Source organism: Marmota flaviventris, chromosome 1 (assembly GCF_047511675.1).
Source record: "Marmota flaviventris isolate mMarFla1 chromosome 1, mMarFla1.hap1, whole genome shotgun sequence".
Classification (NCBI taxonomy): Eukaryota; Metazoa; Chordata; class Mammalia; order Rodentia; family Sciuridae; genus Marmota; species Marmota flaviventris.
In genome coordinates, this window is record NC_092498.1 from 210775455 (window position 1) to 210796203 (window position 20749).

The 20749-nt window shown below is 50.6% G+C and overlaps 1 protein-coding gene across 1 annotated transcript; it reads left to right on the plus strand.

Annotated features, from left to right (window-relative positions):
- Positions 1-17554, plus strand: Man2b1 (mannosidase alpha class 2B member 1). Its single transcript, XM_027955396.3, has 24 exons — positions 1-201; positions 915-1017; positions 1175-1348; positions 2097-2290; positions 3965-4097; positions 4324-4469; positions 5061-5177; positions 8789-8871; positions 8966-9086; positions 9160-9238; positions 9392-9501; positions 9654-9761; positions 10119-10235; positions 10846-11037; positions 12612-12709; positions 12788-12905; positions 14235-14353; positions 14445-14546; positions 14678-14765; positions 14886-14966; positions 15516-15743; positions 16340-16495; positions 16596-16698; positions 17110-17554. Exons 1-24 carry the CDS (start codon positions 37-39, stop codon positions 17223-17225), a joined length of 3051 nt encoding a protein of 1016 aa, XP_027811197.2. The 5' UTR covers positions 1-36; the 3' UTR covers positions 17226-17554.
- The last annotated feature ends 3195 nt before the right edge of the window (positions 17555-20749 follow it).

The following is a 20749-nucleotide window of genomic DNA, read 5'->3' on the forward strand; positions in this document are numbered from 1 at the left end:
GGGAAGCCCCCAGGAGACCGCGGCGGTGGCAGAGCTATGGGTCGCCGCGCGCCGGCTTCGTGGGTCTGCGCTGGCGGCTGCCAGGACGCCGCCGAGCCCTCCCCCTGGATGAACTCCCGCGCTCTGCGTGCGCCACTCCTGCCTGTCTTTCTCTTTTTGCTGCTGCTGGCGGCTCCGGGCGCTAGAGCCGCCGGATACGAGGTGAGCCGGGCTCTCAGCGGAAATGTACAGTAGCCAGAGAAGCCCCGAGTACTGTCCCGAGATGTAGGTTACTTTGATCTGTAGGTGCCTAGTGAATAGCTGTTGATACAACACTGTGGCCCGAGAGGCTGTCTGCACGCGTCTGAGAACGGGGCTGCATCGGACTGCACGCCCGCCCTCGCTTGCTCGAGTTGTGCGTGCACTTAACTGTGGAGGGGCAGCGAGCGGGTGGGAAGCAGCTGGCTGACAGTGAGACTCTGGAGTTAGCCTGTCTGGAGTTCCAGTCTGGACTGCCCACTTCCTGGCTGCCTCCTTAGGCAAGTCCCCTTCCCATTATATGCTTCAGTGCCCTCGCCTGAAAACCAGGTGTGATATTTATTGCTCCACTTCCCACAGTGGCGCAAACATAGCTACTACTGTGAATATTTCCTCGGGGTGTGAATGAGGGCTGCCTTGTAGGGTTGTGCAAAGGGTGGGAGTTGTATCTGTGAGCAACTCTGTGTTCTACCCTGGAGGACCAGGCCTCCTGCATAGTCAGGATAAGGTAACAGCCTCTCTACCTCTCTGAGCCACTCTGAGATCAGGATTTATCTTGTGCTTCCCACATCCCCCTTCCCTACTTCCCAGCCTACCACTTAACCCGGGAGTTATTGACAGGCTGTGTGTGTGTGTGTGTGTGTGTGTGTGTGTGTGTGTTTGGGGTCCCTGCGCAGACATGCCCGAGAGTGAAGCCAAACAAGCTCAATGTACACCTGGTGGCCCACACACATGACGACGTGGGCTGGCTCAAGACCGTGGACCAGTATTTCTATGGCAGTAAGTAGAGATTGGGGTTTGGCCCCTGTGACTCCCATGGCTCCTTTAATTCCCTCTGATACCTGGACTTTGCGGTGGGACAATTCATAGCCTTGGCTCCTGTGTCAAGGAATGTCCCTCTGACTCTGCTGGCCCTCCTTGGCCTGTGTATCCACAGTCCACAATGACATCCAGCACGCGGGTGTGCAGTACATCCTAGACTCGGTGATATCCGCTCTCCAGGCGGATCCCAACCGTCGCTTCATCTATGTGGAAATTGCTTTCTTCTCTCGTTGGTGGCACCAACAGACAAATGCAACACAGGAAGTCGTGAGGAATCTGGTGCGTCAGGGTAAGCCTACCCTAGGGAAGTGAAAAGAGGAAGCTTAGCCCAATTTGTTTTTGAAAACCTGGTTTCTGAGATTTTATCATGCTTGGTGCGAGCTGTGGGTCATGTGGTCTCGAATCCCTTAACTTGGAGAACTCTTTTTCTTTTGGTCGTACTGGAGCATTCTACTACTGAGCTATATCCCCAGCCCTTTTTTTAAATCTTAAGGTAGGGTCTCCTTGAGTTGCCCAGGCTGGCTTGCAACTTTTGACCCTCCTGCCTTAGCCTCTGGAGTAGCTGGGAACATGGGATGCTACCATGCCAGCCTAATTGGAGAATTCCTGGGCATCCTGCAAGGCCCCACCTCCAATGGCTCTGAAAAGCCTGCCATGTCAGGTGGGGGTAGTACACATCTGTAATCCCAGCCACTTGGGAGGCTGAGGCAGAAGGATGGTAAGTTGGAGGCCAACCTCAGATACTTAGTGAGATCCCGTCTTAAAATTAATAAAAAGGACTAGGGATGTGGCTCAGTGGTAAAGTACCTCTGAGTTCAATCTCCAGTACCCTCCAAAAATTTTTTTAAAGGGGGCTAGGGCTGGGTGGGGGAGGGAAGCCTGGCATGCAAGGGCCCTCTTTACCAAATCTGGCTCACTGGCCAGGAAGTGCCCCTTCTTTTCCTTTGAGGCTGGAGTGTGCAGGCAGGTCTTCCAATTCCAGGATCACCCACCCAGCCCTACACCTAACAGCTCCAGTCTTGACTCTCTTTGCACAGGGCGCCTGGAGTTTGTCAACGGTGGCTGGGTGATGAACGATGAGGCCACCACATACTACGGGGCCATCGTGGACCAGATGACACTTGGGCTTCGCTTTCTAAAAGATACTTTCGGCAATGACGGGCGTCCCCATGTGGCCTGGCACATCGACCCCTTTGGCCACTCTCGGGAACAGGCCTCCTTGTTTGCCCAGGTGCTGTACAGACCTCTCTTGGACCCCTCTCCACAGGCATCATGTCCTCTGGAAGTGACTGAAGCCCCACTCTTTCCTTGTGATCTCAAGTGAACCAGACCTTGCCTGCTGGGACCTCCCTTACTCCCGCCCCTTGGGTGAACTTGATACTTTTTTTTTTCTCTTTTTGGTGCTGGGGATTGAACCCAGGACCTCACACATGCTAGACAAGTGCTCTACCACTGAGTTATAGCCCTAAGCCCATCCTGGGTGAACTGGAATCTGGTGTCCCTTTACGGTTCTGGCCTTGCTTTAAGTTCAGTTTCATTACCTGTGTGCTGACCATCCATCCTCAGGCTGCAGGAAGAGGAAGGCCTCCTTTTGGCTTTGACAGAACTGGGGAGGGGGAAGTGAGTCTGGCTTAGACCTGTCCCCTCCCTTCTGCCTGTTTTTTTTTTTTTTTTTTTTAGAAAAAGGAAAAACAGAGCTGGGGATGTGGCTCAAGTGGTAGTGTGCTCGCCTAGCATGCGTGAGGCACTAGGTTCGATTCTCAGCACCACATAAAAACAAAATAAAGATATTGTGTCCACCTACAACTAAAAAATAAATATTTGAAAAAAAAAGAAGTTTTATTGCAATATATCGTATTTTATATAGTTGTAGGTTGTCACGATACCTTTTTAAAATAATTTTTAAAAAATATTTATTTCTTTAGTTTTAGGTGGACACATTTATGTGGTGCTTAGACTCAAACCTAGTGCCTCACGCACGCTAGGCGAGCGCGCTACCACTTGAGCCATATTCCCAGCCCTAAAAAATTTTTTAATAAGTATTCTTTTTAGTTGTAATTGACACAATACCTTTATTTTATTTATTTATTTTTATGTGGTGCTGAGGATCGAATCCAGGGCCTTGCACGTACTAGGCAAGCACTCTACCACTGAGCCACAACGCCAGCCTCACAATAACTTTATTTAATTTATTTTTTTATGTGGTGCCAGGGATCAGACCCAGTGCCTCACACATGCTAGGCAAGCGCTCTACCACTGAGCCACAGCCGTTTTATTGCTTCAATAGCGAAGGAGAAACACTGGGGACTCCTATCCCAGAGGCTGTGATTCCACCCAACAGCAGGAACTAGGGGCTTTTTTTGGTGGGGGGCACTGGGGATTGAACTCAGGGGCACTCAACCATTGAGCCACACCCCCAGCCCTATTTTGTATTTTATTTAGAGACAGGGTTTCACTGAGTTACTTAGCGCCTTGCCATTGCTGAGGCTGGCTTTGAACTCGCAATCCTCCTTTCTGAGCCTCCCAAATACTGGGATTACAGGCATGTGCCACCGCACCCAGTGGACTAGGGGTCTTAAAGAGGTGATTCAAAGGCTGCATTTCTGTCTTTTCTGGTGGAACTGTAATTCACTTGTTAATTTGGGAGCTAGTCATTTCTGAGATCTTCTGGTACCATCCCAAGGTCTGGATGGCTTCATTCCTATAGTGGGTGTGTGCTCAGGTGGGGAAGCCTGTGGTGTATTCTGACCCTTCCCAAGCTTGGAGATAAACTGGAGGCCTCCTTAGTTTCTGTTCCTCTTCCTTTGTACTTATGTCCTGACCAGTCCTTCCCCAGCCGAGCAGCGCTTGTGGGTGAGAGGCCTCTGCCTGCTTATTCACACCGTCTCCTCTGCTCCACCTCCAGATGGGCTTCGATGGCTTCTTCTTGGGGCGCATTGATTATGAAGATAAACAGATCCGGGCTGAAAGAAGGGAGATGGAGCAGATGTGGAGGGGCAGCACCAGCCTGAAGCCTCCCACTGCTGACCTCTTCACTGGTGAGGAGGGGAAGTGGGGGCAGGGCCCTGCTCAGAAGGGCCCTGGGCCTGATTCAGTGATGGACAGTCTTAAAATCCCTAACCATTTGGAAACAAGCTGTCTGTATTTTCCTTTTGCAATGGGCCTTGCAAATCCTGAAGCCCATTCTGGGTGGCACATGGCAGGCTTGGACCCCAGGGCAGTTCTGGGGCACTGGGCACCCTCTGAGCCTGGTGTGGCCTACAGGTGTACTCCCCAACAATTACAACCCACCGGAAAAACTATGCTGGGATATGTTGTGTACCGACAGTCCTGTGGTAGAGGATCCCCGCAGCCCTGAATACAATGCCAAGAGCCTGGTCGATTACTTCCTGAAGCTGGCCACTAGCCAGGTAATCCAGAGGTCCAGAACCTGCATGACCAGTATGTACCATGCACTGAGCCTTTTCCCTGGCTCAGGGGGATACCCATGGGTAAAAGGAGAAGATGCACTGAATGTTGTTATTCCATTCACCATCACCGCGTCCTTCCTCTCAGATTTATGTTCAGCCTTCATTAGAAGCACGCAAGAGATAGCATCACAGTGCTGTGGGCCCTTGTCTGTGTAGTGGGCCCAAGAAAACTGTTAGACAATCAGTGTCTCTTTATATCTGTCCCTATGTTCCATGTACCACATTTTTTTTGGGGGGGTACCAGGGATTGAACCCAATGGTGCTTTACCACTGAGGCACATCCCCAGCCCTTTTCTCTATTTTATTTAGAGAAAGGGTCTTGCTGAGTTGCTTAGGGCCTTGCTAAGTGTGTGAGGCTGGCTTTGAACTAGCAATCCTCCTGCCTCAGCCTCCTAAGCTGCTAGGATTACAGGAGTGCGCCACCCTGCCCAGCTATACCACGTATATTCTTGGCTGCATATATACCAAGGCACGGCTAGCCACAGGGATTTCTAGGACATCCTGGCCTGAGGACTCCCCTCTTTCCTGCAGGGCCAGCAGTACCGCACCAACCATACCATGATGACCATGGGCTCAGACTTCCAGTATGAGAACGCCAACCTGTGGTTCAAGAACCTTGACAAGCTCATCCAGCTGGTCAATGCTCAGGTCAGTGTGGCCACCCTGTGGCAGCTGTGGACAGGCATGTATTAATCTGCTATCACTATAACAAGTGCCTGAAATAATCCAATTATAAGAAGAAAAGGATTAGCCAGGCATGGTGGGACACACCTGTAATCCAAGTTACTCTGGAGGCTGGGTCAGAAGGATCACAAGTTCAAGGTCAGTCTGGCAACTTAGTGAGACCCTGTCTCAAAATGAAATAAAAAGGGCTGGGGCTGGGGATATGCTTGTCTAATGTGTATGAGGCCCTGGGCTCAGTCCCTGTGAGAGAGGGAGAAGGGCTATTTTGCTGTAATTTTGGAGGTTGCAGTCCACACTCAGTTGGCCCGGTTGCTTTTGGGCCTGTGGTCAGGCAGCACATCATGCAGGAGCAAGTGACAGAGTGAAGCTACTCACCTCATGGCCAGGGAGTGAGACAGAGTAAGAAGAAGGAGCTAGGGTCCCACTGATCCCTTCGAGGGCATACCCCAGTCACCTCAAGACCTCCCATAGGTTTCCACCTCTTCAAGTTTTCATCATCTCCCAGAGCACCACGCTGGAAACCAGGCCCTGAACACATGTGCTTGGGGGGCATTGCAGATCCAAACTGTAGCTACGTGCGTGCTTGTATCCCTTTGGCTTAGCTCATGTTTATAGAGTGTTCTTATTTTTCAGTTGCTACTGAAAGAAATTACCACAAGCTGAGCTGCTCCAAACATACATGGTCATGCAGTCCTTGGGCCAGAGTCTGGCAGCAGCCCCAAGAATCGAGGTCTTGGCAGAGTTTAGGAGAAAGGTGTTGCTCCTTCTAGAGGCTTCCTCTATTTCTTGCTCATGCTGCTGCCTCCTCCTCCAAAGCCACACGGCTTGCCTCCGCTCTGCTCCACACCACGTCTCTCTCAGTGTCACCTCTTCTGCATCCCTCTTCCAGGTTCCCTCCTTCCTTCCTTTTTTTTTTTTTTTTCAACCAGGGATTGAACCCAGGGGCACGTAACCACTGAGCCACATCCCCAGAACACACCCGCCCCCCCGCTTTTTTTTTTTAATTTTAGACACAGGGTCTCACTGAGGGCCTTGGTAAGTTGGTGAGGCTGACTTTGAACTCCCAATCCTCCTGTCTCAGCCTCCTGAACCGCTGGGGTGCCACCATGCCTGGCTTCCATCTTCCTTTAAAAAATATATTTATATATAATTTGTAAATACATATTTACGTATTTTTATTATATTTATTTTTATATATTTATTATATTTTTATTTAGACACTGTAGATGGACAGAATGCCTTTATTTATTTTTATGTGGTCCTGAGGATTGAACCCAGTGCCTCACACGTGCTAAGCAAGAGCTCTACCACTAAGCTATCCCCTTCCTCTTCCAGTCTTAAAGATCCTTGTGATTATGTTGGGCCTCCCAGCTAATCCAGGATAATCTATGTTAAGGTCATCTGGTTAACACCCTTAATTCCATTCCTTATTCCCCTTTTACTAAATCACCCATGATAGTCACAGGTACTGGGATCAGGATGTAGACATCTTTGGGTTGTCATTATTCTGGCCAACACAGATATATTGATGTGTCCCTGTAAGTGGCCAGTGCTGTGTGCACAAGCAATCATTCTTTCCCATCAGCAGATAAATTTGTCTCCTTTCTTCTGAGAAGCCCCTTCCCATCAATCCTGTTCTCACCACTTGGGCAGTCACTGCATTGTTATCTCCTAGTCACCCCTGCACTATTGTTTCACCAAAACAGCTCTCAGGAACCATTGAGGGTCTTCCAGAAGACATATATCAGCCCTCCCCATGCTCCTGGTTCCCACAGAGCCTACACTACCTTGACCACTTCCTCCTGCAAATACCATGTCCCTGGCCTGCCATGAGGTCATGCTCTTTTACCACTGACTGCTCCTCTGCTGACTTCACTTTACAAACTCTGGATATGAAGTTCCTGGGTTCAAACCTGGCTTTGCCATTTGCTGTTCTGTAACTTTGAGAAATATACTTAAATAATCAGTACCCTGGTTTTCTCATTATGTCCTATGAAATGGACCTAGGTGGCCCCCACTTCATCAGGGTGCTAAAGAGAGTTTAATGAATTCATTTGCACGAATCAGTATATCAGTGCCTGGCACACAAAGCATCTTAGTGGATGCTGATGATTCAGAGTGCTAGAGATGGGACCAGGGCTTCCAGCATGCTAGGCAAGCTCTACTATTGAGCTACACTGCATCCCTAGCTGTTTATTATTATCTTTCTAACTGAAAACCTTCTGTTCCTCCTTTAAGACACAGCTGAAATATCCAAAAAGCCCTCGCCACACTTCAGTTACAGCCTTTCCTCTTTGTGCTTAAAGCAGCTCCCATTAACACCTGTGATTCCACATCCAGGTGGATCGTAGCCAAGTAGCCATCTCCATTCAACATCTTTCTCCTTTACTTGCCGTGAATTCCGTAATGGTGGAGTCTGGCTTCTCTGATTTTAGATTCAGCCTGCAGTTCTGAGCATATTGAAGAACTGGGTGGTTATTTGCTGAGTGAAAAATAGTATATGTGCCAGGTGCAGTGGCACACACCTGTAATCCCAGCTGCTTTGCAGGCTGAAGCAGGAGGATGGCAGATTCAAAGCCAGCCTCAGCAACTTAGTGAGACCCTAAACGATTTAGCAAGAACCTCTCTCAAAAAATAAAAAGTGCTGGGAATGTGGCTCAGTCATTAAACACCCCTGGGTTTCATTCCTGGTACAAAAAAAAAAAAAAAAAACAGTATGCATAGGTGTGTCTACATTCTACATGTAAGCACATGCAGTTCATGGTTCCATGTCCATAGGTTTAACTACTTTAATATTTGGGGAAAAACTTGCATCTGTACTGAACATGTACATTTTCTTTTCAGTTCCCCCAAACAATACAGTATAACAACTATACACAACAGAGCATTTACATTGTATCATGCATTACAAATCATCTAGAGGGGATTTAAAGTATAGGTGAGGATGTACATAGTTTATATGCAAGTACTATACAATTTTATATAAAGGTCTTTAGCATCCAAGGAATTGGTATCCAGGGGGAGAGTCCTGGAACCAGTTCCTAGAGGAAACCAGGAGAGGCCTGTATGTGTATGTGTGCACGATTAAAGGAATGCATTTCCATGTAAGTCCCTTCATTCACTCAAATGCTGACTGAGCACCTACTGTGAATACTGGGAACACAGCATGAGCAGAACAACCATCCTTTTCCTCAATTGGCAGAGGTGGCATGACACACCTGTTGCCCCAGCTGCTTGGGAAGCTGAGGTGGGGAAGTTTAGTAAGATTTCAGGTTTATTCTTGTCAAGATTCCTGAAACTCAGGAAAGGTTAACATTAGGCCTCAACCCAACTTTCTTTTTTCTCGTGGAGCTGAGGATTGAACCTAGGACCTTGTGCAAGTGAAGCAAGCACTCTACTAACTGAGCTATATCCCCAGCCCCTCAACCCAAATTTGTTTTCGTACTTGACCATTGGTGGTTTGTACTCACAACGTGTATTCAGAGGCCAAAATCTACTGGATGCATGAATGTGCACACCTGTGGGCCCCTGGAAGATGCGGACTTCCAAGGGCTCACACACGCCTTCCCCAGCAGCAGGCAAACGGGAGCGGGATCCATGTTCTCTACTCCACCCCTGCTTGTTACCTCTGGGAGCTGCACAAGGCCAACCTCACCTGGTATTTAGTGGGACTGGGGAGCTTGCGGGGCGAGGCCGGGTTGTTGGCATGTTCCGTGGGTTTTGACGCTGACTCAATTGCTCTTCCGCCCCAGGTCGGTGAAAAAGGACGACTTCTTCCCTTATGCTGACGGCCCGCACATGTTCTGGACTGGCTTTTATACCAGCAGGCCGGCGCTCAAACGCTTCGAGCGCCTCAGTTACAAATTCCTGCAGGTGAATGGGTGCTGGGCTCGATGGGGCAAAACTCAGGGAGGCCCAGGGCCCCAACACACCCCTTTCTCCCCAGGTGTGCAACCAGCTGGAGGCGCTGGCGGGTCCTGCGGCCAGCCAAGGACCCTATGGCTCGGGAGACTGTGCGCCTCTGAGTAGGTGTCGGCAGACGAGGGGAGGGGCTCGCGGCTTCAGTTAGAAACCACCTCAGGCTACCTCCTAAACCTGCCCTGACCCGACCTTTCGCGTCCCCTTGGGGGAGGGGCCGGATTCCGCGGAGACCCCACCCATTTACCGTCTGTACGCAGATGAGGCGATGGCGGTGCTCCAGCACCACGACGCAGTCACCGGCACCGCTAGGCAACTCGTGGCCGAAGATTATGCGCGTCAGCTGTCAGAAGGCTGGGGTCCCAGCGAGGTGCGTGGGGCGGGGCCTTGGAGAATGGGTGGAGCCGAGAGGAGTTCATTGGTCAGATCTTGAGGAGGCGGGGCCTCGGCGCGAGGGACGGAGGCGGCAGGGGCCGGTGGAGATCCCGGTGAGATGACGGAGTCCTTTGCGCCCTTTCTTAGATTCTCCTGAGCAATGCGTTGGCGCGGCTCAGCGGCTCCAAGAAGACCTTCACGTTCTGCCGCGACCTCAACATCAGCATCTGCCCGCTCAGCCAGAAGTCAGCGAGTGTGAGCCCCGGCAGGAGGGGCAGGCCTGGGAAGCGGGTCCCGTGGGTGGGACCCTAGCACGCGAAATCCCACAGATGGGCGAAGAAAAGGCGGGTGTTGGGCTGAGGCGCTCCTTAAGATATGGTTGCGTAGTTTTGTTGTTGTTGTTGTTGTTGTTGTTGTCTGTTGGAGGACCGTCCTTGGGTGAGATTGCTTGGCGTCCAATGAAGCTAGGGCAGGACAGGGACTATGGCACCGCAAGGGAGTGGCTCGTCCTGAAAGACCATGCATGGCCTCACTGGGACCCTGCCCCATCCGGTAGATGAATTTGGAGAAAGCCTGCTGTGATCCATTTCTTCTCTGACCCTTTCCCCCTAGTTCCAGGTCATTCTTTATAACCCCCTGGGGCGGAAGGTGGATCATATGGTGCGGCTGCCAGTCAGCAAGAGCAGTTTCCTCGTGAAGGATCCCAGTGGCCAGACTGTGCCCAATAGTGTGAGCTCATTTAATGGGTATTAACTCCTCGGTCCTTGCTGTCTTCTCATGGACACTCCCCATGAGCCTCTCTTCCTCTTCTGCTTATCTTCCCCCTCTGTCCCTTAATATTGTCCCCCACCCCTTGGAAACAACTCCCTCCCATAAGGGCTTCCCCTTTCTAGTATCCACCCAGGAAATTTTCTTCCTGTTCACAGATAGTCCTTTTATCCCAGAAGCTCTCTCCCTTGAGCTTATTTCTCACCTAGACTCTCCTCCCCACCTTCGGGATCTCTTCCCCTACTTCCTCCCTCATTTCTCCAAGACCCCCACAGTCTTCACCCTCCTGGTGGATTCTTTTTTCCTCCTTAGGAATCTTTGCAATGCCCCCTACCTCCATGCTGGGGATGGACTCCGGATGGCATGCATGTTAAGCACAGCTCTAACACTGAGCCATACCCCAACCTCTGCAACTTTTTTGGGGGAATATGACACCCTACTCTCCCAACACCTAGATTTCTTCTCCCCATCCCAGAACTCTTTCCTTTCCTTGCGTTTGATGCCTCTCCTATGATTGGCTCTCTAGGTGTATTTACAGCTCTTCACTAAGTCTCCCTCCTCCCTTACCCAGGTGGTGGTGGTTCCCAGTGCTGAGCCTCAGGAGCACTACCCAGAGCTGGTTTTCTCTGCATCAGTGCCTGCCCTGGGCTTCAGCATCTACTCAGTAACCAAGATTTCTCACCGGAAGCCCTTGATCCCTCTTCCAAATTCCATTTCCCGGAAGTTCAGGTCCCGGTTCCGTGTCTTAGCAATTGAAAATGAGGTGAGACCCTGTTTGAATTCCTTTCACTGCCCCTGTGACAAATTGAAATGTCAAGGTGAGCTGCCGGGTGAGCATCCTTTATTTAGCATCACCACTTCTGGTTGTGTCCTTGAGTGAGTAACATCCATCGGAGCCTCAGTGTCCTCTTATGGAGCTATTGTGAGGATCCAGTGGGATTGTGGGTGGTACTTGTTAGGTATATCACAACTGATGGTCGATGGGGGCTTGCAATTTTAGAGGAGGGGTGGCAAAGAAGGTGACATTTAAATTGAGACCTAGGCTGGAGTTGTAGCTTGGGGTAGAATTCTTGCCTAGCATTCACCGTACTCTGGCTTCAGTCCCCAGCACTGAAAATAAGTAAACACCTGAGGAAGGGAGTCATGTGGCTATCTGGGGGAAGAGGAATTCAGGCAGGCAGAAGAACATAGCAGACACAAAGCCCTCAGATTGTGAGGGCCTTAAGAATGGAGAGGAAGAGTTTGGCTCTTACTCTGAAGGGGCCATGGGCAGGACAAGGGTGCCTTAAGACTGTCATGAGGGGCTGGGGAGCTAGCTCAGTTGGTAGAGTGCTTGCCTCGCATGCACAAGGTTTTGGGTTCAATCCCCATCACCACACACACACACACACACACACACTGTCATGAGTGGCCAGTCAGGAGTGCAGATTCCTGTAATCCTACTTGCTCAAAAGGCTGAGGCAAGAGGATCAAAAGTTCAAGTCCAGGCTGAGCAATTTAGCAAAAACCTATCTCAAAACAAAAACCAAAAATGACTTGGGGCTGGGCGTGGCACATGTCTGTAATCCTAGCAGCTCAGGAGGGGAGACAGGAGGGTCACAAGTTCAAAGCCAGCTTCAGCAATTTGGCAAGGCCCTAAGCAATACAGTGAGACCCTGTCTCCAAATAAAATGCAAAAACAGGATGGGATGTGGCTCAGTAGTTAAACACCCCTGGGTTCAATCCCTGGTACCAAATAAATAAATGACTTGGAATATGGCTCAGTGGTACAGTAGTTGCCTAGCATGTGCAAAAGCCTGGGTACAATCCTCAGTACTTGGGGGAAACCTATTTTATGATGATGTTGCTATAAAAGATAAATACAATCTAGGCAAGTCTCATTATGATACATTTATTATTATTCTATCCACATTTTCTTCTGCTCCTAAAAGAAATAGAAACATTTCTGTGGGCCCCTAAGTGTCTCATGGGTCCTGGCATGGTGGCTCTGTGTTAGATATACACATGGGCCCTTGTCTGGAGCAGATGAGGGCTATTATTAGATTTAGGGTTTCACAGGTACCTCTAGCTATGCAAGCATGAACAGATTATGGGGAATGAACATAGAAGAAAGGGGACCTCTAGAGGCCAGCTGCATTAGTCCTGAGAGGCCTCGGAGTGGGGAGCGGCTTGATTGAGAGCAAGATTGATGGGAAGAGCTAGTAGGGTTTGCCAAGAGGGTCAAGTGCAAAGTGGGTGGAAGTCAAGATGACTCCAGGTTTTGTCCTGAGCCCTGGGAAAGATGGAGCTGCCATTGCTGAAGTGATGGTCACCCTCTGTCCACCCTTTACTGCCTAGTACATTCGGGCCACATTCAACCCTGACACAGGGTTCTTGACAGAGATCAGGAACAAGGACAAGAATCTCCTGTTACCTGTGAACCAGTCCTTCTTCTGGTGAGAGAGGATCATCAGGGCTGAGTGGGGGTGTAGAGCAGAGGCCCTTTATGTGACTCTCACTTGCTTTGGTCCCAGGTATGGTGCCAGTTCAGGTGATCTGGAAAGCTGGCAGACCTCTGGGGCCTACATCTTCAGACCTGAAGGACGGAAACCATATCCTGTGAGCCACTATGCTCAGATCCGCCTGGTGAAGGTCATGAATAAGGAGTGGGAAGCTGGGGATTGGGGTGGGGGGGTGTGGAACCTGAGAGGGTGATGTGCCAAGTGTAGGGTGAGGGTGGGGGGAGGATTTGCATCTCCTTTAGAAGGGGGCTAAGACCTGAGGGTGCTTCTGTAGGGCTGATATTTATGGCTGCTTCTACAATTCTCTCCCAAAACGTTCACATCTACTGTGGGAGGCAGGATTATACTTAGCTTTGGAAACTGGAGGTGAATAGGGAGAGTTAAGGGCAGGTGCAAGAGTCACCGAGGTCTGTGGTATAATTTTATATCTTGGGGCTGGGAATGTAGCTCAGTGGTAGAGTGCTTGCTTTGCATGTACAAGGACCTAGGTTCGATCCCCAGCACCACAAAATAAAAATGTTTATATCTGGAGTGGATATTTGAGAATCCACACTTGTGCTGGGCACAGTGCTGCACACCTATAATCCCAGGGACTTGGGAGGCTGAGGCAGGAAGGTGAAAAGTTCAAAGCCAGCCCCAGCAACTTAGCGAGGCCCTAAGCAATTTAGAAAGACCCTGTCTCAAAGTAAAAAAGAGAATTCACATTATATAGTGCTCTCACTTAGGGTGGACATCTGAGGTTGTGTCTGGCTGAGAACAGTGGTTTCCTAGGACATTTCACTGATGTTTTTTCTTAGGGAAAGATAATGGCAAGGTTCATATTTTACATGAATTCCCCTTGAGGTTAACATTGGCATTCCTGGGTCATGTATTGGGACACAAGTTGGACTGTTCCAACAGAGCTACTCCAATTAACTGTATCTACAAGATAGAAGTTCTTTCCTTCTAACAGAAAGTTTGGCTGGGCCATCTAGGGAAGGTGGGACGGTTCCAGAGTCACCTGCCTGTCTTGTTGCTCTAACATTCTTAGTATTCAGCTTCCACCTCAGATCTAAGATGGCTGCTCAAGATCTAGCCATGGCATCTGCATTTGAGGCAGTGGGAAAGGGAAAGGGGCAAGGAACATTGTTCATACAGCTTTGATCATTTTCCACGGGGCAGACCATGATCATGTAGCTACAGACAGTCTCACAGAAGACTCAACAAGACAGTCTGTATTTCAGACAGCCATATGCCAAATTAGAATCCTGTTCTAAGGAGGAAAGACAGGGTAATGGTAGGCAACAAGCATGTATGCCACACTCCAGAATTAGGTGGCAGTGACTGAGGGAAAGTGTGGGTGTTACACCTAGACAGGAGAGAGGTGTGTGGGAATCCCAGCCCCAGGCAGCCAGATGTTTGAGGGCTCACCTCTGCCTGGTATGGGCTGACGTCTGTCCTGCACACCATGTGCCTACAGACACCTTTGGTGCAGGAGCTACATCAGAATTTTTCAGCCTGGTGTTCCCAGGTGGTTCGCCTGTACCAGGGACAGCGTCACCTGGAGCTGGAGTGGACAGTGGGGCCAATACCTGTGGGGTAAGTGGCACAGGCTGGGATCCTGGTGGGGAAGCAAGAGCAAAGTGGAATTTAGGCAAGGCCCCCAACCTTGTCATCCCTTTGGGTACAGTGAAGGCTGGGGAAAGGAGGTCATCAGTCGCTTTGACACACCGCTGAAGACAAATGGGCTCTTCTACACAGACAGCAATGGCCGGGAGATACTGCAGAGAAAGTAAGGGGGCTGAGGTGTGTGTGGGCCCACGGGCAGTGGGGGTCATTTGCATGTGGGAGGGAGGGGATGAAGGGGGAGTGAGGAGCAGGGGAACCAGACTCCAAGCTTGACCAAGTCACATCCCACCCCAGGCGGGATTATCGGCCCACCTGGGAACTGGACCTGAGGGAGCCTGTGGCCGGAAACTACTATCCTGTCAACACTCGGATTTACATCAAGGTACCCCTCCCCACCCTGCAGAGTGGGACCCCTCATTCCCAGTGTCTCCCATATACCTGCAGGCGGGGGAGGGGGCTGGTTCACAGCACGACCCCTCATTCTCACCCTCCCCCCCTCTAGGATAGGAATATGCAGCTGACAGTGCTCACTGACCGCTCCCAGGGGGGCAGCAGCTTGGGAAATGGCTCACTGGAGCTCATGGTGAGTTGAGTCCCAGCCCCATCCAAGCCAGGCTCCTCCCCGGACCACCATGGCCTTTTCTGTCCCAGGTCTCTGCTGTGTCCTCCACTAAGCTGAGAACTCTATTTCTTTAAAAAAAAATTTTTTTTTTTTTTTAGTTGCAGTTGGACACAATACCTTTATTTTTTATTTATTTTTATGTGGTACTGAGGATCCACCCAGCGCCTCGAATGTGCTGGGCGAGCGGTCTACCGCTCAGCCCCAGCCCGGAGAACTCTTATTTATGTGTGCGACTTTTCCTCCAGTCCCTAAGGAGCCCTCCCCTCCCCCCAACACCCCCCACCAACCCCATCCCCCCCCTCCACCCCCCCCCCCCCGCCCCCGCCAGACCCTGACCTGCCCTATTTAGGCTGCCCTATCATTCTGGTCCCCTTACCAGACCCTGACCATCGTTACCCATTCCCCCCCCCCCCTTTTTTTTTTGTCTTGAAATTCCTGAGCCCTTTACCCCATTTCTGGCCCAGAGATGCTTGTTAGACCTTACCCTTTCCTGGCCACTCTCCCCGCCAGGTGCACCGAAGGCTGGTGAAAGATGACGGTCGTGGGTTACTGGAGCCACTGACAGAGAAGGGGTCCGGACTGGTGGCACGAGGGCGCCACCTCGTGCTGCTGGACAGGGTGGGTGAGGCGGCCGCTGGGCACCGGCTGCTGGCGGAGAAAGAGGTCCTAGCTCCGCAGGTGGTGTTAGCCCCAGATGGCGGAGCCCTCTACCACCCCCAGGCCACCCCACGCATGCAGGTGAGGGGCGGCACGCAGGTGAGGGGCGGCGGGAAGGGCAGAAAGGACAGGAATACAACCTGTGGGGAGTGGAGTAGGGTACAGGTTTTCCTGGGCAAAGCCTGGTCCCCATTAGCCCTGGGGAGGCTTAGCCCCTGCCGCCCCGCCCCCATCCCAGTACCCAGCCACCCCTACCCGGGAGAGAACTACCTCACGCCCCTTCACTGCCTCCTCACCTTGATCCTACCTGGACTCCCTTGAGCCCCGCCTTCCCGCCTGCTCAACAACCCCCAGCCTCTGTCCCTCTAAGCCAGTCCCATGTCTCCATGGCTTGCGCAGCTCCCCAACGATGTCCAGCCTTGGCCTTGATCACTTCTGCCTCTTCTGGGCTTGGATCTTCATGGCCACCCCCCTGCCCGAAAACCTGGGCCCACCCCATTCCCTCTTTGGCTCAGCTCTTAGCCTTCACAAACCTGCAGTTTCCTTTTAGTTGAGCCCCTCCCCTCTGGATAAACCCCGCCCCCTACAGCCTAGTGTGTTTTCCTGGCCGGGCAGAGCCCCGCCCCTCTCGGTCCGAGACCCTTCCCTCCCAGACTCAGCCCGCCCCGCTACCGCAGTTCTCCGGACTGCGCCGAGAGCTGCCGCCCTCAGTGCACCTGCTCACGCTGGCCCGCTGGGGCCTCAACAAGCTGCTGCTGCGCTTTGAACATCAGTTCACGGTGTGGGAGGATTCAGGCCGCAACCTGAGCGCCCCTGTGACCTTGGACTTGCGGGTAAGGAAGGCAGAGGTGGGAAGGAGAGAGGCAAGAGAGAGGGGCAGAGGCAGAACTCGGCTTTGCCCAGCATTCAGCATGTCCTACCCACTCCCCGCAGGATCTGTTCTCCAGCTTCACCATTACCCACGTGCAGGAGACCACGCTGGCGGCCAACCAGCCCCGTGCCAGTGCTTCGAGGCTCCAGTGGACACTAAAGGATGGTGAGGACCTGCTTTGGGTCCTGCCTGGGGTCAGCAGCTGGGGTGGTGCATGAGACGTGGGAATGTTGGCCAGGACCTACTACAGAGCCTGAGGGCCTGGGACAGCACCAGAGGCAGGCTAGGTCTTAAGGGTCACAAGTGGGTCCCACACACTAGCAATGCGACTTGAAGTTTAGAGGTGTTTAGTCCCGAGAACAAGATTTGAGAGTCTCCATCAGTGTCTAGGTCTGGAAGGGTCAGCTTAAGGATTCGAGGACCTCAGGATGGTATTCCAGCAGGGGAAAATGGTTCAAGGGTCAGGGCATACGGTCCTGGGGACAAACTTGGGGGTGGCTAGGCCCAGGGGAGGGGATACTGGGTGAGACAGAGGACATCTGGGCCCCTTACAACTCCTTCCCCACCCCTCCACAGGTCCCACTCCCCACCCTGCACCATTCACACTGGACCCATCCTCCATCACCCTACAGCCCATGGAAATCCGCACCTTTGTGGCCTTAGTCCAATGGAAGGGCGGCTGGACCCTCTAGGAGGGCCCCTTCAGTACCTGAACCCCAGCTCTGGGGGAGGGGGCAGACTCCCTTCTCATTCTGCTGCTGCCACCTACAACTGCCATTAAAATGCCACTACTTCCTGGTGCAGTGGTGCACGCCTGCACCAGTAGCTCAGGAGTCTGAGTCAGGAGGATGGCAAGTTCAAATCTAGCCTCAGCAACTTGGCAAGGCCCTAAGCAACTTAGTGACACCCTGTTTCAAAATAAAAAGTTTTTTTAAAAAAAATGGGCAAGGGATGTGGCTCAGTGATTAAGCACCCCTGGGTTCAATCTGATACAACATAATAAAATATGCCATTATTAAGATTTTTTATGTATTTATTAGACATCTGTATAATTTTTAATGGACTATATGCTCATATATTTTGTCCATTTTTAAAATGGGTTATTAGTTTTCTGAGTTATAATAACAGCTCTTTATATATCCTACAAACAAGTCCTTTGTCAGACATGGAACTTAAAAATATGTTTTCCCAAACTGTAACTTGCTTTTTCACTTTGTTAGCATTATCTTTTATTGTTGGTGGGGTTCTTTGGGTTTTTGCCATTACTAAGATTTAAGAGGGTTGTCTTATGATTGTGTTGCTTTATTTTGGGGAAGGGGCAGAGAATGCATGACCCAGAATGATGAGCAAATCCTAGCTCAGCCCTGAACTGAGGTGGAGGTCATTTACCTGTCTGACTCCCCATACTGGACTCTACTGTTCTCACCCCCCCCCACCACCACCACTGCTCCTTCCCCCACCTCCTGCACTGATCCTTTTTGCACTGAAGTGCTGGCACAGCAGGCCTGTGCTGGACATGGGCTCAGAGAAGCAGATACACTTCTCCAGACTGGTCTCGGGGGAGATGGATCTTCAGAGCAAGGAATCTGGGAGGACATAGAACAGGTGATGGAACTAGAGGCTAGTCCTAAGTTAAGGCCCTGACATGTAGCTGGATGCAGACAGGCAAATATTCTGGTGCTCTCAAGAGTTCTTGGTTCTGAAACACAGGAAGATGCCCGGATTAAGTGTCCCCCTCACCCCCCAGCTGAAACAAAGTGACTTGCCCTCCAGTTGCCCCACCCTTGGGCAAATCCACTAATCCACTGATAGGCCTGGATGTCCCCTCTGGCCTCCATGAGCTATCTGCAGGTCATGTGAAGACCTGTGTTTGGATATGCCACTCAGCCACTTGTAAAGTCACCCTCCTGGGGCCCAAGAGATGAGGGAGGAGGATGAGATTCCTGTGTGAAATTCCTAGTTGCTGGAAGTCATCTCCCTCTAGAAGGACCACTGGGCCATGGTCCTGCATAGAGACCAGTCTTTGCAAGCACCGGCTGCAAATGTTCCTTAGTTCTCCTCCAATGACAGGGTCTGGCCCAGGGTGGACACAGAAGCAGGGGAGGGAAGGACCATTTTGGCTTTGTAATGTTCCCAATACCCCTCCACTGGGCCTGTTTGGCAGAGGCCAGCTCAAGATGTGAGGGTGGGTTGCATTCTGCCATGGCTTCAGAGGGGTTCAGGTCACTTTTTTTCTAATTCTCTCTCTTCAGGAAAGGCCAGGTCAGGTCAGCTAGTACAGTCCAAGGAGGATCCCTGTACTCATCTCCCATGTCAGGTCTGGTACTGAAGGTAGACCCCCAAACAATTTTTTCTTTTTCCCTTTTATGATATTGGGGATTGAATCCAGGGCCTCACACATGCTAGGCAAACACCTTACTACTGAGCCCTGCACCCCCAACACCTTTTACATTTTTTTTTTAGAATACTTTTTAGGGGCTGGGATGTGGCTCAAGCGGTAGCGCGCTCGCCTGGCATGCATGCGGCCTGGGTTCGATCCTCAGCACCACATACAAACAAAGATGTTGTGTCTGCCGAAAACTAAAAATAAATAAGTAAATATTTTTAAAAATTCTCTCTCCCTCTCTCTCTCACACTCTCTTTAAAAAAAAAAAAAAAAAAGAACACTTTTTAGTTGTAGATGGACATAACATCTATTTTTGTTGTTGTTGTTGTTAAATATGGTGCTAAAGATCGAACCCAGTGCCTCACAAGTGCTAGGCAAGTGCTCAACCACTGAGCTCCAGCCCCAGCCCCACATTTTATTTTGAGACAGGGTCTCACCAAGTTATCCAGGTGCTTTGAACTTCAGACACACACCTGGGGTTACAGGTGTGTGGCACTGAGTCTGGCCAGTCTGCCTTTTCCTCATTCTCTCAGCACCTTCCACCTTTGGTGGCCACTTCGGGGACCATGAAGCAGAGAGGAATCTTCACCAGACACTGAATCTGCTGGCACCTTAACCATTGACTTCCCAACCTCTAGAACTGTGAGCAATGCCTTCCTGTCACTTAGAAACTACCCAATCTAAGGTGTTTTGATATAGCAGCTAGAATGGATTAAGACAGTCACCTTCTAAAGATTAGACAGTCATCCCTCCCAAGAGATGCAAGGAGGGATCCCTAGTCTAGTTGTCACACTGCATGGGGTTGGGGTTTTAGGTGTGCCTCCCATAACTTTTTCTTTTTTTTTGGGGGGGGGGGTGGGCCAGGGATTGAACCCAGGGCGCTTAACTACTGAGCCACACCCGCAGTCCTTTTCCTTTTTATTTTGGGACAGGGTCTAACTAAATTACTTAGGGCTTCACTAAATTGCTGATGCTGGTTTTGAACTTGTGATCCCCTGCCTCAGCCTCCCCAGCCACTGGAACTATAGGTGGGTGCTACTGTGCTCAGTACTCTGCTGGTTCTTTCTTTCCATTTTCTTTAGCTTGAAGCTGTGAGTTAAAGTTGTCTCTTTCCTTCCTCCATTCTCTGGCCTGTAACTTAATTAAGAACATCCCAGAATTGTTTTTTTTCTTTTTGACAACACTGAGGATGGACTCAGCCTCACACATTTCTATTGTGAAACGGAGTGTCACCAAGTTGCCCAGGCTGGCCTCAGACTTGGGATCCTCCTTGTGGTCTCCAGAGGTGCTGAATATAATAGATGTTCTCTACTCCACCCGGCTTCCTTTCTACTTTGAGAAGATCTCACTTGGCCTCAATCTTGTGATCCTCCTGCCTTAACTTTGCAAAGCACTGGGATTGCAGGTTTGGGCTACTGTTTTTTAGCTCTTATTTTTTTCTTTTTTTGGTACTGGGGATTGAACCCGGAAGCACTTACCACTGCACTACATCCCCAAACCTTTTTTTTTTTTTTTAATTTAGAGACAGGGTCTTACTAAGTTGCTTAAGGCCTCAAACTTGTGATCCTCCTGCCTCAGCCTCTTGAGTTGCTGGGATTACAGGTGTGCACCACTGTGCCCAGCTCTTAGTAGCTTTCAAACAATAGAAATTTATCATCTTACCTTTCTGGAACCCAGAAGTCCAAGCTCAGGGTATGGGAAGGGTTGGTTCCCTCCCGGGACCTGTCAGGAGAATCCCTTTCTTACCTTTCACCTATTGTATGGTGGTTATCTAGTCACCTTTGGTATTCCTTGGCTTGTAGCAGCATGAAACTGGTCTCTCCTTCATCT